General features: G+C 41.6%; 1 protein-coding gene across 32 annotated transcripts in view; it reads left to right on the forward strand.

Moving 5' to 3' along the window:
- The window catches only part of LOC146568941 (microtubule-associated protein tau-like), a 37,098-nt gene that overhangs the window by 12,140 nt on the left and 7,410 nt on the right, over window positions 1-17,548 (forward strand). The window contains exons 3-11 of one of the 32 annotated variants that reach the window (XM_085285350.1): window positions 419-574; window positions 2,559-2,630; window positions 4,447-4,467; window positions 8,965-8,993; window positions 9,870-10,010; window positions 10,278-10,338; window positions 12,109-12,362; window positions 13,987-14,079; window positions 15,870-15,962. In XM_085285350.1, the coding sequence (XP_085141476.1) occupies window positions 419-574; window positions 2,559-2,630; window positions 4,447-4,467; window positions 8,965-8,993; window positions 9,870-10,010; window positions 10,278-10,338; window positions 12,109-12,362; window positions 13,987-14,079; window positions 15,870-15,962 (920 nt within the window). Of the gene's footprint in view, window positions 1-418; window positions 575-1,866; window positions 1,960-2,558; window positions 2,631-4,446; window positions 4,468-4,536; window positions 8,518-8,964; window positions 8,994-9,869; window positions 10,011-10,277; window positions 10,339-12,108; window positions 12,363-13,986; window positions 14,080-15,869; window positions 15,963-17,548 lie in introns of those variants that run through there. The other 31 variants (XM_085285351.1, XM_085285352.1, XM_085285353.1 and 28 more) reach the window with 31 other exon arrangements.

Consider the following 17,548-nt stretch of genomic DNA (forward strand, 5'->3'; position numbering starts at 1 on the left):
TTTCACTGTCGTCTGGGTGGAGGCCGAGCTCCTGAGTTTCTACAGAGCTTTGTTTTAATCTCTTACATAATGGATAGAAGAAATGCTCGACTGCAGCTGCACTGTGCTCTGTAATCCGGGCATCTGGGTCAGACCCCTGAGAAAGAGCCCCGTCTCCATCCAGCTCCACTGTTCGCTCGCAATTCAGTCCATAAACAATCGGGCCTTTAACGCAGCACAGAAAGCATTTTCAGAAAGCTCCATTTGATGCCTGAAACGTAAACGAAGAGCAGATAAATGGCTAAAGATGCATCGTGTTTGCTTCACTGTGTTTGGACAGATTTATTCGTCACAGAGCGAATAATCAGTGTCAGACCTCTCAGCAATGTGTTCTCCCCTTTTTTTCTAATCTACCCAAATCAACCACATGGCTAATTAGTACGTAGCCTAGCTTTCCCCAGTTTACAGCCCTCACTAGTGCATTCGTTCTCCCCGTTTCCATTTCCCATCATCTTATGTGCTAACAGGAAGCAGCGCACAGAGTCAGGTCCATCTGCAGGGGTAAACAACACATGTATCAGCAGTGAAACACAAAGTGAGTATCCCTTTAAGCAGCAGATGTGGTGTGTGGAAAGTGACGTATTTGTAAAGTGAGATTAGTTCGTTTAGGATATTTAGAGCTTTTAGCCATCTGATGCTTTAGAGGTGCTTTGCTTAGTTCTTTGGAGTGATGCATACAAAATTGGAGCTTTCAAAACTGTATCTATTGATCTGCAAGGAAGTGCGATACAAACAAGAGATAATTTAGTGTTTTAATTTTGTTTTCAACTGTAATCTCATAGTTATGGGTTTAAAATGTCATAATTAAGAGAGTTAGAGACTTTCCTGATCTAATGCCTCATAAATATTATTGTAATAACAATTCTAAAATTAGATAATTAAGAGATTATAAACAGAGTTTCATAATTAATCCCATAATGTTGATTTATTACAGAATTACAGAATTACACCGTCCGAGTCCATAACGGGACAGATTTTAACATTTTGGCGGTGTCATCAAAGACGTGGTACGCCTCCAGGCGTTTTTTGGTTGCCTTGGTGACACATCCCCACTGTGTCTGGATGCTGCAGACATGAAACAACCTTCCCGTTAAAATTTGTTAGTGTCAAAATCTGAAAAACATAATTATCTAATTAAATTATCTAATTAATTTAAGATAGTCTGATATCCTGTAAGTGGTGTACAGCAAAACAAGGGCACCAAATACGACCTAAACTGACTGTCAGACTTTTATTTATTATAAATAATTCATTAATAAAACACAAACATTTTAGGCTATTGTTTTTATCTACTCTCCCAACACTGCTGATACTTGTGACTAACAAAATGGGGTAAACGTCTAGGCTGTCTGGATTTTTGGTGATTTGCTGAAGTCTTTACATGAAGCAGATTGTATGTGAGGATGACCTGATGAACACACAACAGTATAATCCAGGAAATATATGTCTAGTTTTCTAAACCGGACCTTAACATAATCCAAATCTGCCATGTAGCCCTCAGTCAAGCTGAGGCTGGCGATGCTGTCTGAATGCATCGTTCCAGAAATAGTCTTCCTTTTTGGAAAATCAAGGCAGTAGCTCTGCTGTAGTTCAGTATTTATTGTTTTAAGGTGAGTAGACTGTGAATAAATGTGTTACCTCCTTAAACAGAGCCGACTGAAGACTTTTCATGGTTCTGGGTTTAAATGTCAGACTGCCGCTGATGCCTTTTAACCATTTTGAATTCTGCTTCACAGTTGACCTCTAAGCAGCGTGTGTGGTTGGTTTTTTCCAAGTTTCTGTCATGATTACCTCGGCTTTGACCTCCAGTTTACCTTTGATTTGCAGAGGATGAAGCAGCACTCAGTGAGAATGGGGTGAATTCTGTGTCTGAGCTCTCTCAGCCAGACAGCAGCCACTGTGATGACGAGGCGCAGCCCGGTACGCCCGCCTGCACTTCTGACATGAAGCCTGAGCTGCAGCTTAACCCGTGTTTTAGCTCTTATTTAGCATGGTTCAGTTTGTGTGCAAATCATCACTTGATTTATCTTCTTCATTTAGAGCTCTATTGAGAGAAACGCTCGTCTTGGTTTGCTGGTTTTCTTTTGCTCCCTAACTCTAAACTTTTATGATTCAAGTTTGAGTTTTCTTGCTAAAACCTTTTGATTTGCCTGATTCTACAGCGAGTTGTGTTGTTACCACACAGAGTGCAATAAGAGCCAGCGAACATGAACAGATCAGTGACTAACATGGAAAACAATGCCCCTCTGTGCCTGTACGATGTGGCCACAGTAGCGTCACTCCAGCCCGGGTCGAGCAGGCTTTGATCATAAATACTGAGACTGACAGCTTTTTCAAAGCGAAGCGAGGTGGGAAGTCATCGGGCTGAAAAACCTCCTTGATCTCTTTAACAGCTTCTGAAGCTGCTGACGTGTGGTAGTAAACACAACATTAGCCTGAGCTGTGTGAACCTGATGAAGTGTCAGATTAGACTTTAACAATTCCTGTTGATGTTTGACTGAGATCCATTTATCCAACAGCAGAGGCGCCTGCAGAGAAAGCAGGAGCTGAAGATACAGAGAGCACCGTGAGCAAAGACGAGGGGCAACTCGGTACGCCTCCAGACGCTGAGCTGCTGCCTCTTTTCTGCTGCTCGTGCTTCCTTTTGTTTCCCCAGCATCGTTAAAAGAATAGCAGGACATTTTGAGAAATACACTTACTCGATGAGATGTGCAACTACAGCTGTTAGTTTAGCTTAGCTTAGCATGAGACTCCACTTGTTTACGTGGGTTATGTATGTAGTGGAAGCAGGAGGCCCCCTGACAAGTCCTGTAACACTCAGTTATTTATTAAAAGAAGGTTTTCTCATGTGAACTACAATTCAATTCAGTTTTATTTATATAGCACCAAATCACAACAACAGTTGCCTCAAGGTGCTTTATATTGTAAGGTAGACCCTAAAATAATACATACAGAGACCCCCTATGACAAGCACTTTGGTGACAGTGGGAAGGAAAAACTCCCTTTTAACAGGAAGAAACCTCCGGCTGAACCAGGCTCAGGGAGGGGCGGGGCCATCTGCCGGTTGAGACTACAGAAGAGGTCGACTTCATTCACATTTGAAATGCTCACAAAATTTGAGGTTGAGTGCATGCAGGAGACCAAAGTTGGTATCCCATTTTGGGAAGAGGAAGAAAAAGGAAAATTCCATCGGAAATAGATACCAAATTGAAAATTCGGGGAGTTCTAATGAATTTATTAGTGGACTGACCTTCTGTCTCCACAGATATGCATTAAGAGACACGGCAGTAAAGCAAAGTTAAAATTATATGATTTTGCACCTATAACTATCATGTCAGCTAGTTGTCTCTGTTACCCATTATAACATAGCTCATTATATGCTAAGCTGGTTGACTGTAGCTAATATTGTCTTTATTTTGCGTGTACAGACGTGAGAACAGTGTTAGTGTTTCAGCACGTTCTTCCCAGACCATTAAACACTCTGGTTATTCTCAGAAATTCCTCCAATGTTGTTAAGATTGTTGCAAGCTTCACTTTTTTCTGTGGATTTTGTTGTTCATATCCATTTTCTTTCGCTTTCACACATTGTTTGGTTAGTTGGTTAGTTTTAGGCACAAAAACTACTTGGTGAGGTTTAGAGAAGGGTAATGATTTTGGTTAAAAGTCGCCCTGCTCAACCTTGCACGCTGTAAAATGACATAAAAGCTGATGGTGAGTCGTCACTGATGCCAGAGGAACCTTTATGACTTCTTATTCTTAGATAACTCTCACAGAAGAAAGTTGATAAGTGTATTTTTCAAAGTGACCAAAGCTTCCTGCTGCTGCTCTGTATGTTTGTGCGTTTCTTTCAGTATCTTCACTGGAAAACAGAGTTTCTGGGTTTCTGTTTTGGCTTTGCTTTTTTCTTCCAATGCTTACTTTCAGACGGTTATATATGCGGCCCCTTCCAGAACTGCAACATGATCGTAAGAAGGCTCGAGAGGCAAACATGTCCCCCTTTTTTTAAACAAAAAGATGGTTACATCCTGGCTATTTCAGAATGAAAGGAACGTCCAGACCACAGGCAGATTTAAGAGTCCTGTGATCTGTTAAACAGATGCACGGTTGCGGGGAAAGCCAGGGTAATGTTTAAAACAGCTCAAGTACCACACAGAGCAGCGTTCAGTGTGGTACTGCTGCACGAGGCAAGAAAATAAAAGCCTGCTTATCCATCTTTATGATTTTGAATGATGTCTTTATCTAACCTGTATTTGCTGTGGGCTTTCTGCTTTGACTGAAGACATGCTGTATGCAAGCTTTTATTGATTCGTTTGCACCGGGTGGGTGTATTAATCACACACGAGTGACAGAGAGCCATTACTGACTGAGCTCTCTATCTTTTCCATCTGTCTCATTATGTTCCATCAGCAGCAGGAGCGTCTTCAACAGGTAGGCTGTTGTATGTTTTATTGATTGCACGTAGGCAGTATTTATTTACTGCAGGAGATAGATATGAATGAGCCTAGGTGCAATGAAAGCAACCTCAGAGAGGAAGCAGCTGATCACTCTGTTGTGTTTTAGTATGTTCCATATAGTGTTAAATTAAATGGATCCTCTATTCTCTACAGTTGTTGTCAGAAGTTTACAGACACGCATGAATATTGTGGTAATTTTGGGCTTTTAATGATTTCTTCAAACTGTTTTTTCTCCAGGGTTCAATGATTGTGCAACATACATCTTTGTTGACTTTAAAAAACAAAAACAAATAAAGTTTTTTTGATTTTCTCTAAGCCACACATGGTCAAAATGATAGGTTCACTCCCACTAATATCAGTTTAAATGTCCCTTAGCAAGTTGCAACTCGGCCGGATGTTTTTTGTATCCATCAACAAGCCTGTTGGCATAATTCTGTCTGGACATTTGCCCGCTGTTCATGGCAGAATCAGTGGAATTAATTTAAAGTGGTTGGTTTCCTGGCACATACTCGACTTTTAATCGTAATCCACAAATTTTCAAATCAAAGCGTAGAGGTCGGTGCTTTGGGGAGGCCATTAGTTTATACATGTATAGTCTTTATTGTAGGGTTTTTACCTTACAGTATAAATCACCTTGAGACAGCCTTGTTTGTGATTTGGTGCTATATAAATACAATTGAATTGAATAGTCCTTCTTCTTCATTATTCCATCCACTTTGTTTGATGGCACCACCACCATGACAGACCTGACCCACATCACTCACCTGTGCTCCAAACATCATGGTGACCAAACAATCAGGCTTTTCTCCAGAAGGCATTTGGCTTGTCCGTAAAGGGGAAGTCTCAAATTTCAGTCAAGCTTGAAGGTGTTGGTGTTGGAGCATTGGATTTTGGATTTTTGGAGGGCTTTCTTGTTTTGGCATCTTCTCAATCCCTGAAGATGTAAACCTTGCTTCACTGTGATCAGCCATGCTGGTGTTCAGGCAGTTTCATGGTAGGCTTGAGCCTTGGTGGTTGTTCCTGAACATCCTAACCAGTTTACTCTCATCTGACGATGACAGTTTGGGTCTTCCTCAGCAAAGCAGTGACAGAATAACTTTTACTTTCATGCAGTTGTTCAAACTGCTGATCTTAAAACTGCAGTTTTTTTAGAAATGGCTCCAAGAACCTTTCTAACTTCCAAATGCTGCAAAGAAGAACTACCAGCTCTAATCAATCACAGTCACTAATGAGAAGTTAATAGACCTCTGCTTTGTCAAGTTAGAACCTTCAACACCATTAATTCAAAGATTTAAGTGGATGTATGTATATATCTGAGCCTGTGTCTACAATTTCATATTTTTAATATATTCAAACTCGTGTTACCCAAGTCCTTAAACATGTATGTTGTACAATCATTCCACCTCTGGAAAAAAAACAGTTCAAGGAAATAATTATAAGGCTGAAATCACCACAGCATCCATGTCTGCATATGTAAACCTCTGACCACAGTTTCTGATTTTCCTGCTACTATATTAAAGAGTCTGGAGTGTTCCACCTGAATTCAGATGTAATCAGTCACTTCAGTTTATTTAAATGGTAAAACACGCACATCTTTAAAATTTCTGCATCAGTTTCCTTTAATGATGCGTTTATGGATTAAAGGTTAAAAACACCACCTTCTCCTCTCGGCTGATTCCTGTAAGGGTCGGCAGATCATCCGCCTCCATCTAAACATTACACCAAGCATCATTTAAAAGTTCAAAACAACAAACTTGCGCAATATGTAAATATAATAATTTAGCACAAGTTATTATTTTTTCATTATTTTATTTTTAGAGTATTTCTATAGTTTTAAAACGGCACTAACCCTCACCCATTACGGTAACAATAAGAAACAATAAAGCACTTTTTTATAATTATTATTCAGTCTTTACATTTTTTTATATTTTCTATTTTGTTTTTTTTTTTAGATTTGAGCATCTGCAGTTTTCAATTCGAGATTCCTGGAATTGAACATTATTTTCAGTTTAAAGGGAAAATGTGTTATAATGAATAGTTTTTCTGATATTGACCGTTTGACCAGATACTGTAAACGTAGTCCTGACACGTCGGTGTACATGGATAGCCTCCGTATTGTATCAAAGTCGAAGGAATTTATGACGTTTTTGGCTAATTCAGCTGAAGAACTGATGACCTCGTGCCACGGCAAGGTGTCCAAATTTGCAAATGTTTCTTCTAGGCTCAGAGTATTCATCACGAAACTTGCACACAGTGATCGCCTAGTGCGTCTTCCCTCAAACTGTCCTCGGGCTCAAGGTCACTGTGAAGGTTGACCGACTGGTGGAGGCAGAAATAAATATTTATTCCTTTCTTCACAACCGTGGCTCAGTGTGTTGGATGCAGTGCAGCCAACTAAAGAAAAATCAAACTGGAAAAAGAAAAATGACAAATCTTCAACTTAAACATGATCCTGTAAATGAAACTGAATAGAAACAGCTCTGCACTGGGCTAAACCTGCTTTAACAACGGTCCCTGATAATAAAGACTCTGTGGTCCGCTCTGCATCATGACCTGGCATCCCTGAATCCAGTGGCTCATACTACTACTTAAAATAACAATTAAATACAAATCAAATAAGTTAATGGATAATTCTATATGTTTAAGGAAAAATAAATTTATTGATTAATAATACATGTATTTAACTACATAACCGTTTAAGGTTTTTATCATTTAATGTCAGAATGTGGAAATTTGCTTCTTTGTGTGATCATTTAATTATTCGTTTTTGCATAACTGTACGATATTAATGTCCAAATTCATTCTTGTGAAACACTCCAGACTCGTGTGTGTACTTAGAGGTCCGTTGTGGGGTGGGATACGTTATTTTTGCACTGCTAGAGTCGGCTCAGAAAGGCTTTACATCACATTTTAATCACGTATTCTGTAACAGCATAAATCACTGGTCTGTGTGTTGTGTTCACTGGAATGCATCATCTCTCCGTCTGACACCCAACTGTGATGCATTATTTTTTATTTTGTTTTCATGTGAACTCACACTTTTCCACCTTTAATCACTTCTGGGTTTGTTGTGTTGCATCATCACCGCTCACAGCTCTCTGAGTGTCTGGTGTTTGTTCTGGGTAATCAAACAGTCTTTTGTTTTCCTTCATCACTTCTCCACTTTCTTTTTTTTTTTTGTTTCATTGGGGAGATGGATAACAAGTGCTGCTGTGAATGTCACCATTAATCTGCTTTCCAAACAAATTAGCGAGGCCTGGTTCTGGAGTCCGTGGTGAGTTTGGATTTGCAGAGTCCGATCTGCACGGAGACGCTGGGAAGGGCGTTGACTTCATGGGAGCTTCCTGCTCTCTGGACCCAGGAAGCAAAGCAGTGGGAGAGTGTGGGAAGAGGCTAAGTGAGTCTTCGTGGGTCTCTGAAGACCTCAGCTGCGGGGCAGAGATTAAACGGGACATGCAGGCCAGCAGGGGGAGCCCTGAGTGGGCAGGAGCTGCAGATCCTCAGAGGGCCATCAGTCTCGACGCCTCCGAGTGCCTCAGTGAAATGAGCAACCTCTCTGGAATGTCTTTAGTCCGCAGCACGGCTTTGGAGGACTTGACATCCATTGGGGACAGAAACTTGTGTGTTCCTCAGGGCGAGGAGCTCATTTCTGAAGAAACAAACGATGGACTGACTGCTGAAGGAGCAGCTCCGAAGCCCCTCTGTGACTCCGGAAGCAAAAATATCACGTCAGAAACACCCCGGGCTCCTCATACGCAAAGTGCGCTCCAGTCTAGCTCCGATTCTCATTGTGAAGACCTTTCCAAGAAGCAGCGCCTTTTTAACAAATTGCCATCTGACACGGCAGCTGAAAACAGCGGTGACTCATCGTTACATACAGCCAGCTATTCAAAGCCTGACATTTCTAATGACTCAGAGATGAGGAGCGGTGTGGCTCAGACCACCGGCACCGCCGAGCTCCAGAAAACGCCCCCCCAAAGCACCCGAGCCAGAAAGTCTTTGGTGCCGGTCGCTGTTTTCAAAGGTCTGTGTGCTGTCATGTTCACCAGTTCAGAACCAGTCCTCTTCAGTTCACTCCTTCCACTCCTTTGATTTCCAACGCAGCTTCTGCTCTGTGTTATGCAGCACTCTCCCTCCGAAGTGTTTCTATGGACGTTAACTTTGACCCGAGGAGAAGCTTGTCGTCCTCCCTCCCCCCACTTTAGCTTTTTTCTTTCATCTCTCCATCTCTGCTCACTTTGCTGGTTATGCAGCCCTAAAAAAAAGCCACCTTTTTGTTTTATGTGTTTTCTTGCATGCTGCATACCCAACATCACTCATTTCACTTTCCATGAGAATGCATTCTGGCACGCTCATGGAAGCAAAAGTCTTAACTTATTGCACTTGGGTGGATATGAAAAAATAATATAGATATTAAGCTTTTAAAAAAAGGTGCCAAAAGCTAAAGTTTGCTTCTATTTCTTTTCTATAGCTCAAGGAGTGATGGATAACGGAGATAAGGTACGTCACCAACGGCATTTTTTAGGTTCAGTCGCTCATTTCTTTATGCCTTTTAGTTGTTGTGAAATATTCTGGTTTATTAAAACCTTTGGTTTTATTTTCTTTAGTTAACAAACACGACGTATTATTACCCATGTCTATCACATATATTCAACATTTAACTGAACTCCTTCCAGCGACAGTGTTGAGCTCTCAGTAATTACTGTTTTATTATCAGACTAAGACAATACTGCAGTTTAGCTCAAACTGGAGCACAAACACTGCAAACTATAATATTTATATATTATATAATCCCATCAAAATGCTGCAAAAGCACCAATATCAAAAACCTGCTGGACTCCAATTAGTGGAGGTGATTCATAATAAGCAGCTAGCAGCTACACCTGCCTGTGTTGGACATTTTAACATGCAAGTCTACGGAGATTCACTCACATTTGGAGCAAGTCTCAAGTGGCCACAGGAGGAATTGCAGTTTTTAGGCACTGGCCTCATTTCCCAGGATGATGCCTCTCGACTTGAACCAACGACTCTATAAAAGCTGGTTCATGCACCTGCCTGATTTGCCCAATAGCACACCCCCTTGAACTTCCAAGTATAATAATAAGAATAAATTGGATTGGACGCCCTATCTAAACAGCAGGGAGGTGGGGCTTCTGTGCCTGAGATGACCATATTAGGACTATCCCCTCTCTTGGCACTACATTTGTTTGTGTAAAAACAAGATCCAAGTTATAATAAACCAGAACATTTTATTCATGTCATAAAAAAATCCTTTATTTTTATCATCTTTCAGTTATTTTTAATCATTCTTTTGTTTTGTGGTCATTGTCATTGGACCTTTTGTTTTTCATTCATTTCTTCCTCTTCATGAAAAAGACTCAAACTGCCACCACACCGACCTCTTCCCCTCAAAGACCGTCCATAACCGCCAAGGGCGCCAAATCACCTGCATCCTCCCGAAATGGCCACAGCTCGATCCCCATTAAAGTCAGCAGCACAGGGCCCAGGCAGCCTGGAGTAAGTACAGGTCTGAATGCAGCTTAGAGCTCAGACGTGAGCCGACTGACTCGCTCAGTTTTCTTCACACTCGCTGACTGAATCTTGTTTGAAACGGTCAAAGAAAAACATGGACTGGAACCTGATTCCTCCCTCTATTATCACCAAACATTATATGAAGAAACAACTCATCAATTCCCCACTGATTAGTGTGCAATGTTACTGCATTCAACCATCTCCAAGACGTCTCTTTGCTGGAAACTAAAATAGTGTTGTGGTGACTTTCAGAGCGGTGCAAAGTCTCAGACTCCAGGGGCCAAAACTTCTGCCAGAACTGCAGCTCAACCAGGTACGAGCCGAGGACTTTGTGCTAAACTCAACTTTTATTTTACTGATTTTAGTATGGAAGCCTAAAGCGGACTGTATTAGCCATATCATTTAAACCTGAAACACGCTCATTTTTACAGCAAATGGGTTTGGCTGTAAATTTACTTTTAGTTTGCAGACTGTGATTGCCCTTTTCAGTTAAATATTTCGGTAATTTCTTTATGCAGAGAGTCAATATTCACAGTGTTGACCCTTCTTATTCACACCTTCTGTAATTCTCTGCTGGATATCAGCTTCTGGGCCAAATCCTGATTGATCGAGATCCATCCATCTGGAAAATATGTGTTCGCCGGCTGGGAGTGGTTGTTAGAGGTTCCTAGTGGTAGTTGCTTTGGTTGCTTGCAGGTTGCTGCAGTCACTTGTAGTCCCTGATAGACACTGAGCTGTCTGCAACGCAGGCCGTGCTGTAGTGCTTGTGCCTCACCATCTCAGAAGGTACAAGCAATTTTTTTTTCTCCCCCCCTTTCTCACTGTCCCTCTCCCCTTCTGTTTTTCCTTTCCTTCCTCTTTCTTTCTCCCTTTCCTATCTCTCACTCATGTCTGTCCCGTCTGTAACATCTGAAAATAAAATATAATAAATAATAAAAACAAAGATCGACCAAATGGACCAATACGGCAATGCCACGATGATCCATTTGGCAAAGTAAATCCATTGGGTATCCTTGTTGGTCTTCAGACAACAATTCTGATGGCTAAAGAACCAAATGGGACAGGCGGAAAAAAAAAAAAAAAAAGAAGGTACAAGCAGGTTGTAAGTACCTCACAACTCCCTGCAACCTCCAGCAACCACATGCAAACCAGCTGGTAGAGGTCGCTGACCAGTCTCTGTGTGACTGGATCTGTGGTTAGGAAACTGCCCACATCTAACCAAGAATCAGTGGACTCTTTGCATAAATGTGATTTATGTACCAGTAGAAATGTCATTATTCTTTACTAAATCACAGAAACAGGCATGAAATAATCTCCCCCCAAAATCCAAAAGCAACAAAGTGAATGAAAAACAGAAATTGTGTCGGTGGCTAAACAGCTGTGCAGAGAAACTCTTCAAAGAAAAAATGGCACCTAACGGGTAAAATAATTATTTAATCTGCTCTTAAAGCTCGATGTGGCTCAGGGGGTTGGGAAGCGTATCTGTAACTGGATGGTCGCCGGTTCGATTCCCGTGCTCTCTGTCCTTGTCGTTGTGTCCTTGGGCAAGACACTTTTCCATACCGCCTACTGGTGTTGGCCAGAGGGGCCGGTGGCGCGATATGGCAACCTCGCTTCTGTCAGTCTGCCCCAGGGCAGCTGTGGCTACAACTGTAGCTGCCTCCACCAGTGTGTGAATGTGAGAGTGAATGAATAGTGGCATTGTAAAGCGCTTTGGGTGCCTTGAAAAGCGCTATATCAATCCAATCTATTATTATTTTTAATATAGGCTTCCATATTTTTGGAGTACGCGGTAATGATGTTTTATATTTTCTGTGATCTAGCTCGTGCCAACAAATCCCTCACTCCAAAAAATGAAAAAGGTAAAAAAATCAAATCAAATAAAGGAAATGATTAGAAATCGCTTCCAGCCTTGCATGGCCACAATAACACGGTCTGATCTGCTGTTTCTGGATCAAACTCGGTCAGCTTTTAGCCAGTAGAGCTCCTAGTATGCTTTATTTTTTATTATTTTTTAATGATTTCTTCTACATGCATGACTCATCACACTCCTCCTAACTTATAATTTCTCTGGATCCTCTAGATGCCAGGAGTGGACAGAGCAGCCCCGGCACTCCCAAATCCCCCGGTAGCCAATCAAATTCTGCAAAGTCAGGGGCCGATGCCAACAAAGTGAAGAAGGTGGCTGTGGTTCGCTCCACCCCCAAATCCCCGGGCTCGCTGAAGAGCCGTCCACCGGCTCCTCTGGCTGCCGCGGCGCCGCTGCCAGACCTGAAGAACGTGAGGTCCAAGATCGGCTCCACAGAAAACATCAAGCATCAGCCCGGAGGGGGAAAGGTAACCCAGGAAATACTCTGAATACACCCCCTCACAGAACACTGCCCACTGAGTTTGCAGATCAGAGTTTTAACATTCACGTGACCGAGTGGAGTCGTCTATGATCCAGGCGTATATTTCTATGTGCCATTGTGGGTTTTTAATCATAAAACCTTTTCCTGCCACAAATGTGTCCCTCTGTTTCTGCAGCGTTTCATTTTGGCCTATTGGTGTATCATGGATAGCCTCAAAGCTGTTTTTAACATCATTTCTTCCTCTTTTAATCGCTGCATTGTGATTAAACGTGATGTTTTGCAGTGAACCGTGGCTAACAGACCGAGAGCCTCGAGAGTCGTTCCAGTTATAAAAACGATCAAATCTGAGACAAAGTTCCTCAGAATCAGCTGATATTTCTGCACAATAACGTGATGAGACCAGGCAGGAAGTTCAGGTTTTGTCCAGGTTTCAGGTCTGAGAAGCACCTCTTAAAAACTGCAAATCAGTTTTGTGTAACATCTGATGACCCCACTCGGTCATTTTACATGCTTGAGTTTTAATACCAACACAGAAGGCCCTGAACCCTTTGTTGTTCCTTCCACCTACCATTTCCCTGTCATGTCTGTTTCCAGAGTGGATTTGCTCATTTAGTTTTTTACTTGCTCCATTGTTACTTTTATTATTACATATAGGGCATTATTTCAGGGGCCAGCAGCTATGAAGAGAATGAAGAGCACACAGATTAACTAGTTAGTTTAACTTGAAGAGAAGAGCACAGACAGGTGAGGGAGACAGGTGTAACAGTGAAGATGTAAGGAGGATGTAGTGAAGGTAAGTGGGAAAAGAGGATGCTGGGATGTGTGGTGACCCTAAAAAGAGGAACCGAAAGAAGAAGACTAGATGATGACGATTTGTCAGGGTGAGATTTCAGAAGTTCAGGTGTTACTATACAAACACAAGTCAGGCAGCTGACTCACAATAATCTGCACACCTCAGGTCTCAACAGACAAATACACTAAAGATTATTTTAATCAAGTTAGTTTTGATAAGGACACAATGTAACTTTTTAAAAAAAAGATATTTTATTATTATTGTTATTTTTTTATTTCAATATTATTTAGCTTTAATCTTCCCGGGGCAGCCGTGTCTCTAAGAAATGTTTGTGGAAGTAAAACTCCAGTCTGCAGCTCAGTGTGTCGAGTGTAGTCTGCAGTGTGATGTCGGTGTGTGTGTGTGTGTGTGTGTGAGACGCTAGAGGTTTATTTTAGCTAAAGCCATGCAGGTCGTTGGTCTAATTTTATTCAGGGTGCAGTCACGTGTCCGATGTTTTACTGATGAAACTCAAAAGTATCACGTGTTGTGATATTTATGGACCAAAATAAATAATTCAGCTCCATTCAGAGTTCAAACTAGAAAGTTTTTATTCTGGTAGATGATAGAAGAGCTGAAAAATCAGTCTTTGGTTCCTGCCAGTGTTGGACAAGTAAAGAAATGAGAAGAAGTGAAGACCAATGCACACTTTGAATTATCGACTCTCACCAACCCCGCATGCGGTCACACTCCCGCACGAGTTTCTTCCCACTTCTTTAATCAAATCAAGCCATCGTCTAAACTCTAAATCTAAAAGCTGACATTTTCACTTTTCCAGGTACAAATCCTTGATCAGAAGTTGGACTTTAGTAATGTGCTGTCTAAGTGTGGCTCCAAAGACAATATCAAACATGTACCCGGTGGCGGCAATGTGAGTAACTGGGGGATGAACTCAACTCCAGACTCTTGAGTATCTCTGCAGTTATGACCATCAGAAACTAACTCCTGGTAAAAGCAAAGTGCTCTCCTCTAATGATCCGATCAGAAGGTGGACTGGATGTGGAAACACAATCTGCTCAATAATCCGTAATTGGCATGGACTGCATATAAAAGATGGATGTAGCCACTGTGGCATCACTCACCCTGGTAGGCTGAGTCCCGTTTAACAGCTTCCAGCTGTTTGTTTTGGTCTTTGACGCCTTAGTTTTGGCTGAGAAACTGAGGTATGCAACGCAGCAGCGTCTTCCAGATCACAGGGAAGGACAGCCCTAGACGTAGCCACCAGTATAATCACGAGCTTTCTCTTCCAGTAACCGCTACTGGACTTGGTTGACAGTCCCAGAGGTATATGGTGCTGCACTGGAAACCACCTTTTTATTGCTTTGGCCATTAACAGATTGTCACCCATAGTTAGCACGAAAGACGGCAACTTGTCTGCACCAACCAGAAATGTTTTACCTTCAGAGTAAAAGTTGTCCTGCTGCTGCAACCAGCGTGTTTCAAAAGGCACAACTTTTATTTTGAAACGGTTTGTGATGCAATTTTTCAAGTTTAGCGACGGCTCCACAAACAGACAAGTCGGCTTCTACTGTGCAAACTGTGGGTGACTACGGCGGTCTGCTAGCAACTAAAGCAATAACAAGGAGGTTGTGGGTGCAGAACCTTTTTTGCATCAGCCAGGAACCAGTTGGTGAAAACACAGTTTTCTGTAACAACCAGGTGGTTGCCGGGTGGTTGCCAACTAGTCTCTACACCTGTAAGACAGACCTAACAGACCAATCAGACTGTATTAGCAGACTGACGATGCTTTATGGCAAAATAAGCTCAAATCTAAGAAAACAAATAAATAAAAAAAAACAAAACGAAAAATAGCTGTTGAGTCCATTCAGTCGTAAGAATTGAGTTGCTACCACGTGATTGGCTAATTAGTTATTGCATTATGAGCAGAAGGACAGGTGTACCTAACAAAAACTGCTTTTGGCTACTACAGGAGTCGCCCTCTGCTGGACACAGAAAGAATGCAGGTTTAATTCAGCTCACTGTTCAGACCCAGAAGCTACGTCCATCATTTATATGCAGTCTATGCACATAAGACTGAAGTTTTTATATGATTTTAATTCTTTCACTGAAAACTGGTGATGTACTGAGCTAAAGCTGGCATCTTTAACATTAAACTGATTATTGATTTGCTTTTAACACAGAAAAAAAAACACTGTTATATAGTTCTGATATTTAACAAATAGCTCTGTCTGTCCCAGTTAACATTAACACAGCCTCCTCGAGTTGGTTATGTTGACAAATTTGAGCAATTTTTAAAAAAAAATTAATACAATTTTTAGTATTTCTTTTTCATTTAAGTAATTTTGTGAGTGCAGCGTATTTCCTTAGTTGCTTTTTGTTTTTTATTCATGTTTCTGTTTCTAAAGAGATTTTTTTTTACACTTAATTAAGTTTTAATTAACTTTAATATCCTTGCTAAAACATCTGTTTGAAACTCTGCAGCTGCATTAAAACATCGCTATTTTTGCAATCTGCTCCACTAAAGTCGTCAGAAAACTGACGACTTCCTCGAAACGTGACAATTATGCAGAGTTACAGATGGCAGCTTTAACGCCGAGATCTCTTTCACCATCTCACTTCCTCCTTTCGGGCTGATTCTCTCCCCCCAGCTGTTCTCCTTTTATTTCCTGAAGAATTTACTTGTTTTCTGTCTTGTTGCAGGTCAAAATCCTCGAGAAGAAGCTGGACTTAAGTAACGTCCAATCTCGCTGCGGTTCTAAAGACAACCTAAAGCACACGCCTGGTGGAGGCAAGGTGAGAGAGACTGTAGCTTTAAAAGAAGTCCCACTAATTCCACAAAGGCACAAGCAAAGGGATTATTCACAAAGCCTGTTGCATCATTTACAAGTGCAGTTCAGCTTGTTTTACAAAAAAAAGCAACTTCCTGTCATTACAGTAGCGCCATTCTATGAAAATCAGCAGGTACCTCACACCTGACCTCATCAGAATCAACTGATTATGCACTGAAAATGTCACATGGACCCAAATACGCCAGGCTCCCCCTGCAGCCTCGCTGCTCTGTGACTCAAAGGGTTAACAGTCTCCCCCTCACCTGTGCACTTCTCCATCCAGACTGAAGGATTTCAGAGGTTTTCAGAGTCTGACGTGACTAAATCTACAACTTTATCAGTTCAAGTTCAAATTCAAGCACATCCTCTCAATAAAAAGAGGAAATGTTGAATCCATTTTTACAAATTCTGTAAAAAGAGCTGTCGTGGTAAATAATCTCGATCTTTTCCAAAGTACCTGTGATTATGATGCCAGAGATGGTGAGCAACATCCTCCACAGCGTTACACCACCTCGTCCATCCTCAACCGTTCATGAGAGGCAGGATGGATCCGTGCTTTCGTGGGGTTTATGCCACATTCTGACCCCACCATCTGAATGTCGCAGCAGAGACTTCGGTCTTCTCTTGTCTAATTACTGTGCATCTGCCTCAAGGTTCGACGTGTTGTGCATTTAGAGTTCTCTGTGAACCCACAGATGGATGTGTGGGGAAAAGATGAACAGATTCTCAAATACTCCGCTAGCACCAACAACCACACCATGTTCAAAGTCCCTTAAATCACCTTTATTCCCCCCAGTCTGATGGCCTTTAGCGGGTCTTTCACCATGTCTACATGCCTCAATGCATCAGGTTGCTGTCATGTGATTGGTTTTACTTCCTCCCTGTCTCGTTATGTCGGATTAGTCCCAGCTGTGTTTCCCTCCTGTTTCCCATTCCCTTGTTACTCCCTTGTGTATTTAAGCCCTGTGTTGTCCTCTCTTTGCTGTGTGTTTCCTCCGTGCTCCTGGTTTTCTAGCCTCCCAATGTTGACGTCTTAGTTTCCAGTTTCTATCTTCAAGTTTGGGTTTGTTTTCCATTTATTTTATGGATTATTTTTCCCAGAAAATAAAGCTGCTGCTTTGAGTCCGGTTTTCCGTCTGAGAGTCGTTTGGTTCTAACCGAGCCTGCCACTCAGCATCAAACCATGACGGATACCTGCAGTGAGGAGCAGTTGAAGAAGATTTATCTAAAAAAGTATCTGATGAGTGTTTAATGTCATATTCTTGCATTTATAACTGGTGCTGTCATCTCTCTGTGTATTTATCGATCTCTAATGAAAAGTCTCAACCCTGTACGGTCAAAGTCATCACAGGATTACCTTCAGCTTTTTTCTGATTGTTTCATTTTTTCCCCGATTGTCAAAAATGTGGAAAACAGTTAAGTGAAAATAAAATTAAAACCAGTTTTACTGCAGGTTAGAGTTGGAGTCATCTCCGATGATGACTTGGCCCTCAGAGGTCTAACTTGATGGTTGCCCCTGTACAGTTTGAAAACCTCTGAAATGCTTCACCT

The sequence above is a fragment of the Mchenga conophoros genome, linkage group LG8 (genome assembly GCF_057382185.1).
Source record: "Mchenga conophoros isolate Kocher_MC1m ecotype Shallow Benthic linkage group LG8, M_conophoros_male_GT1.1, whole genome shotgun sequence".
NCBI classification, from domain to species: domain Eukaryota; kingdom Metazoa; phylum Chordata; class Actinopteri; order Cichliformes; family Cichlidae; genus Mchenga; species Mchenga conophoros.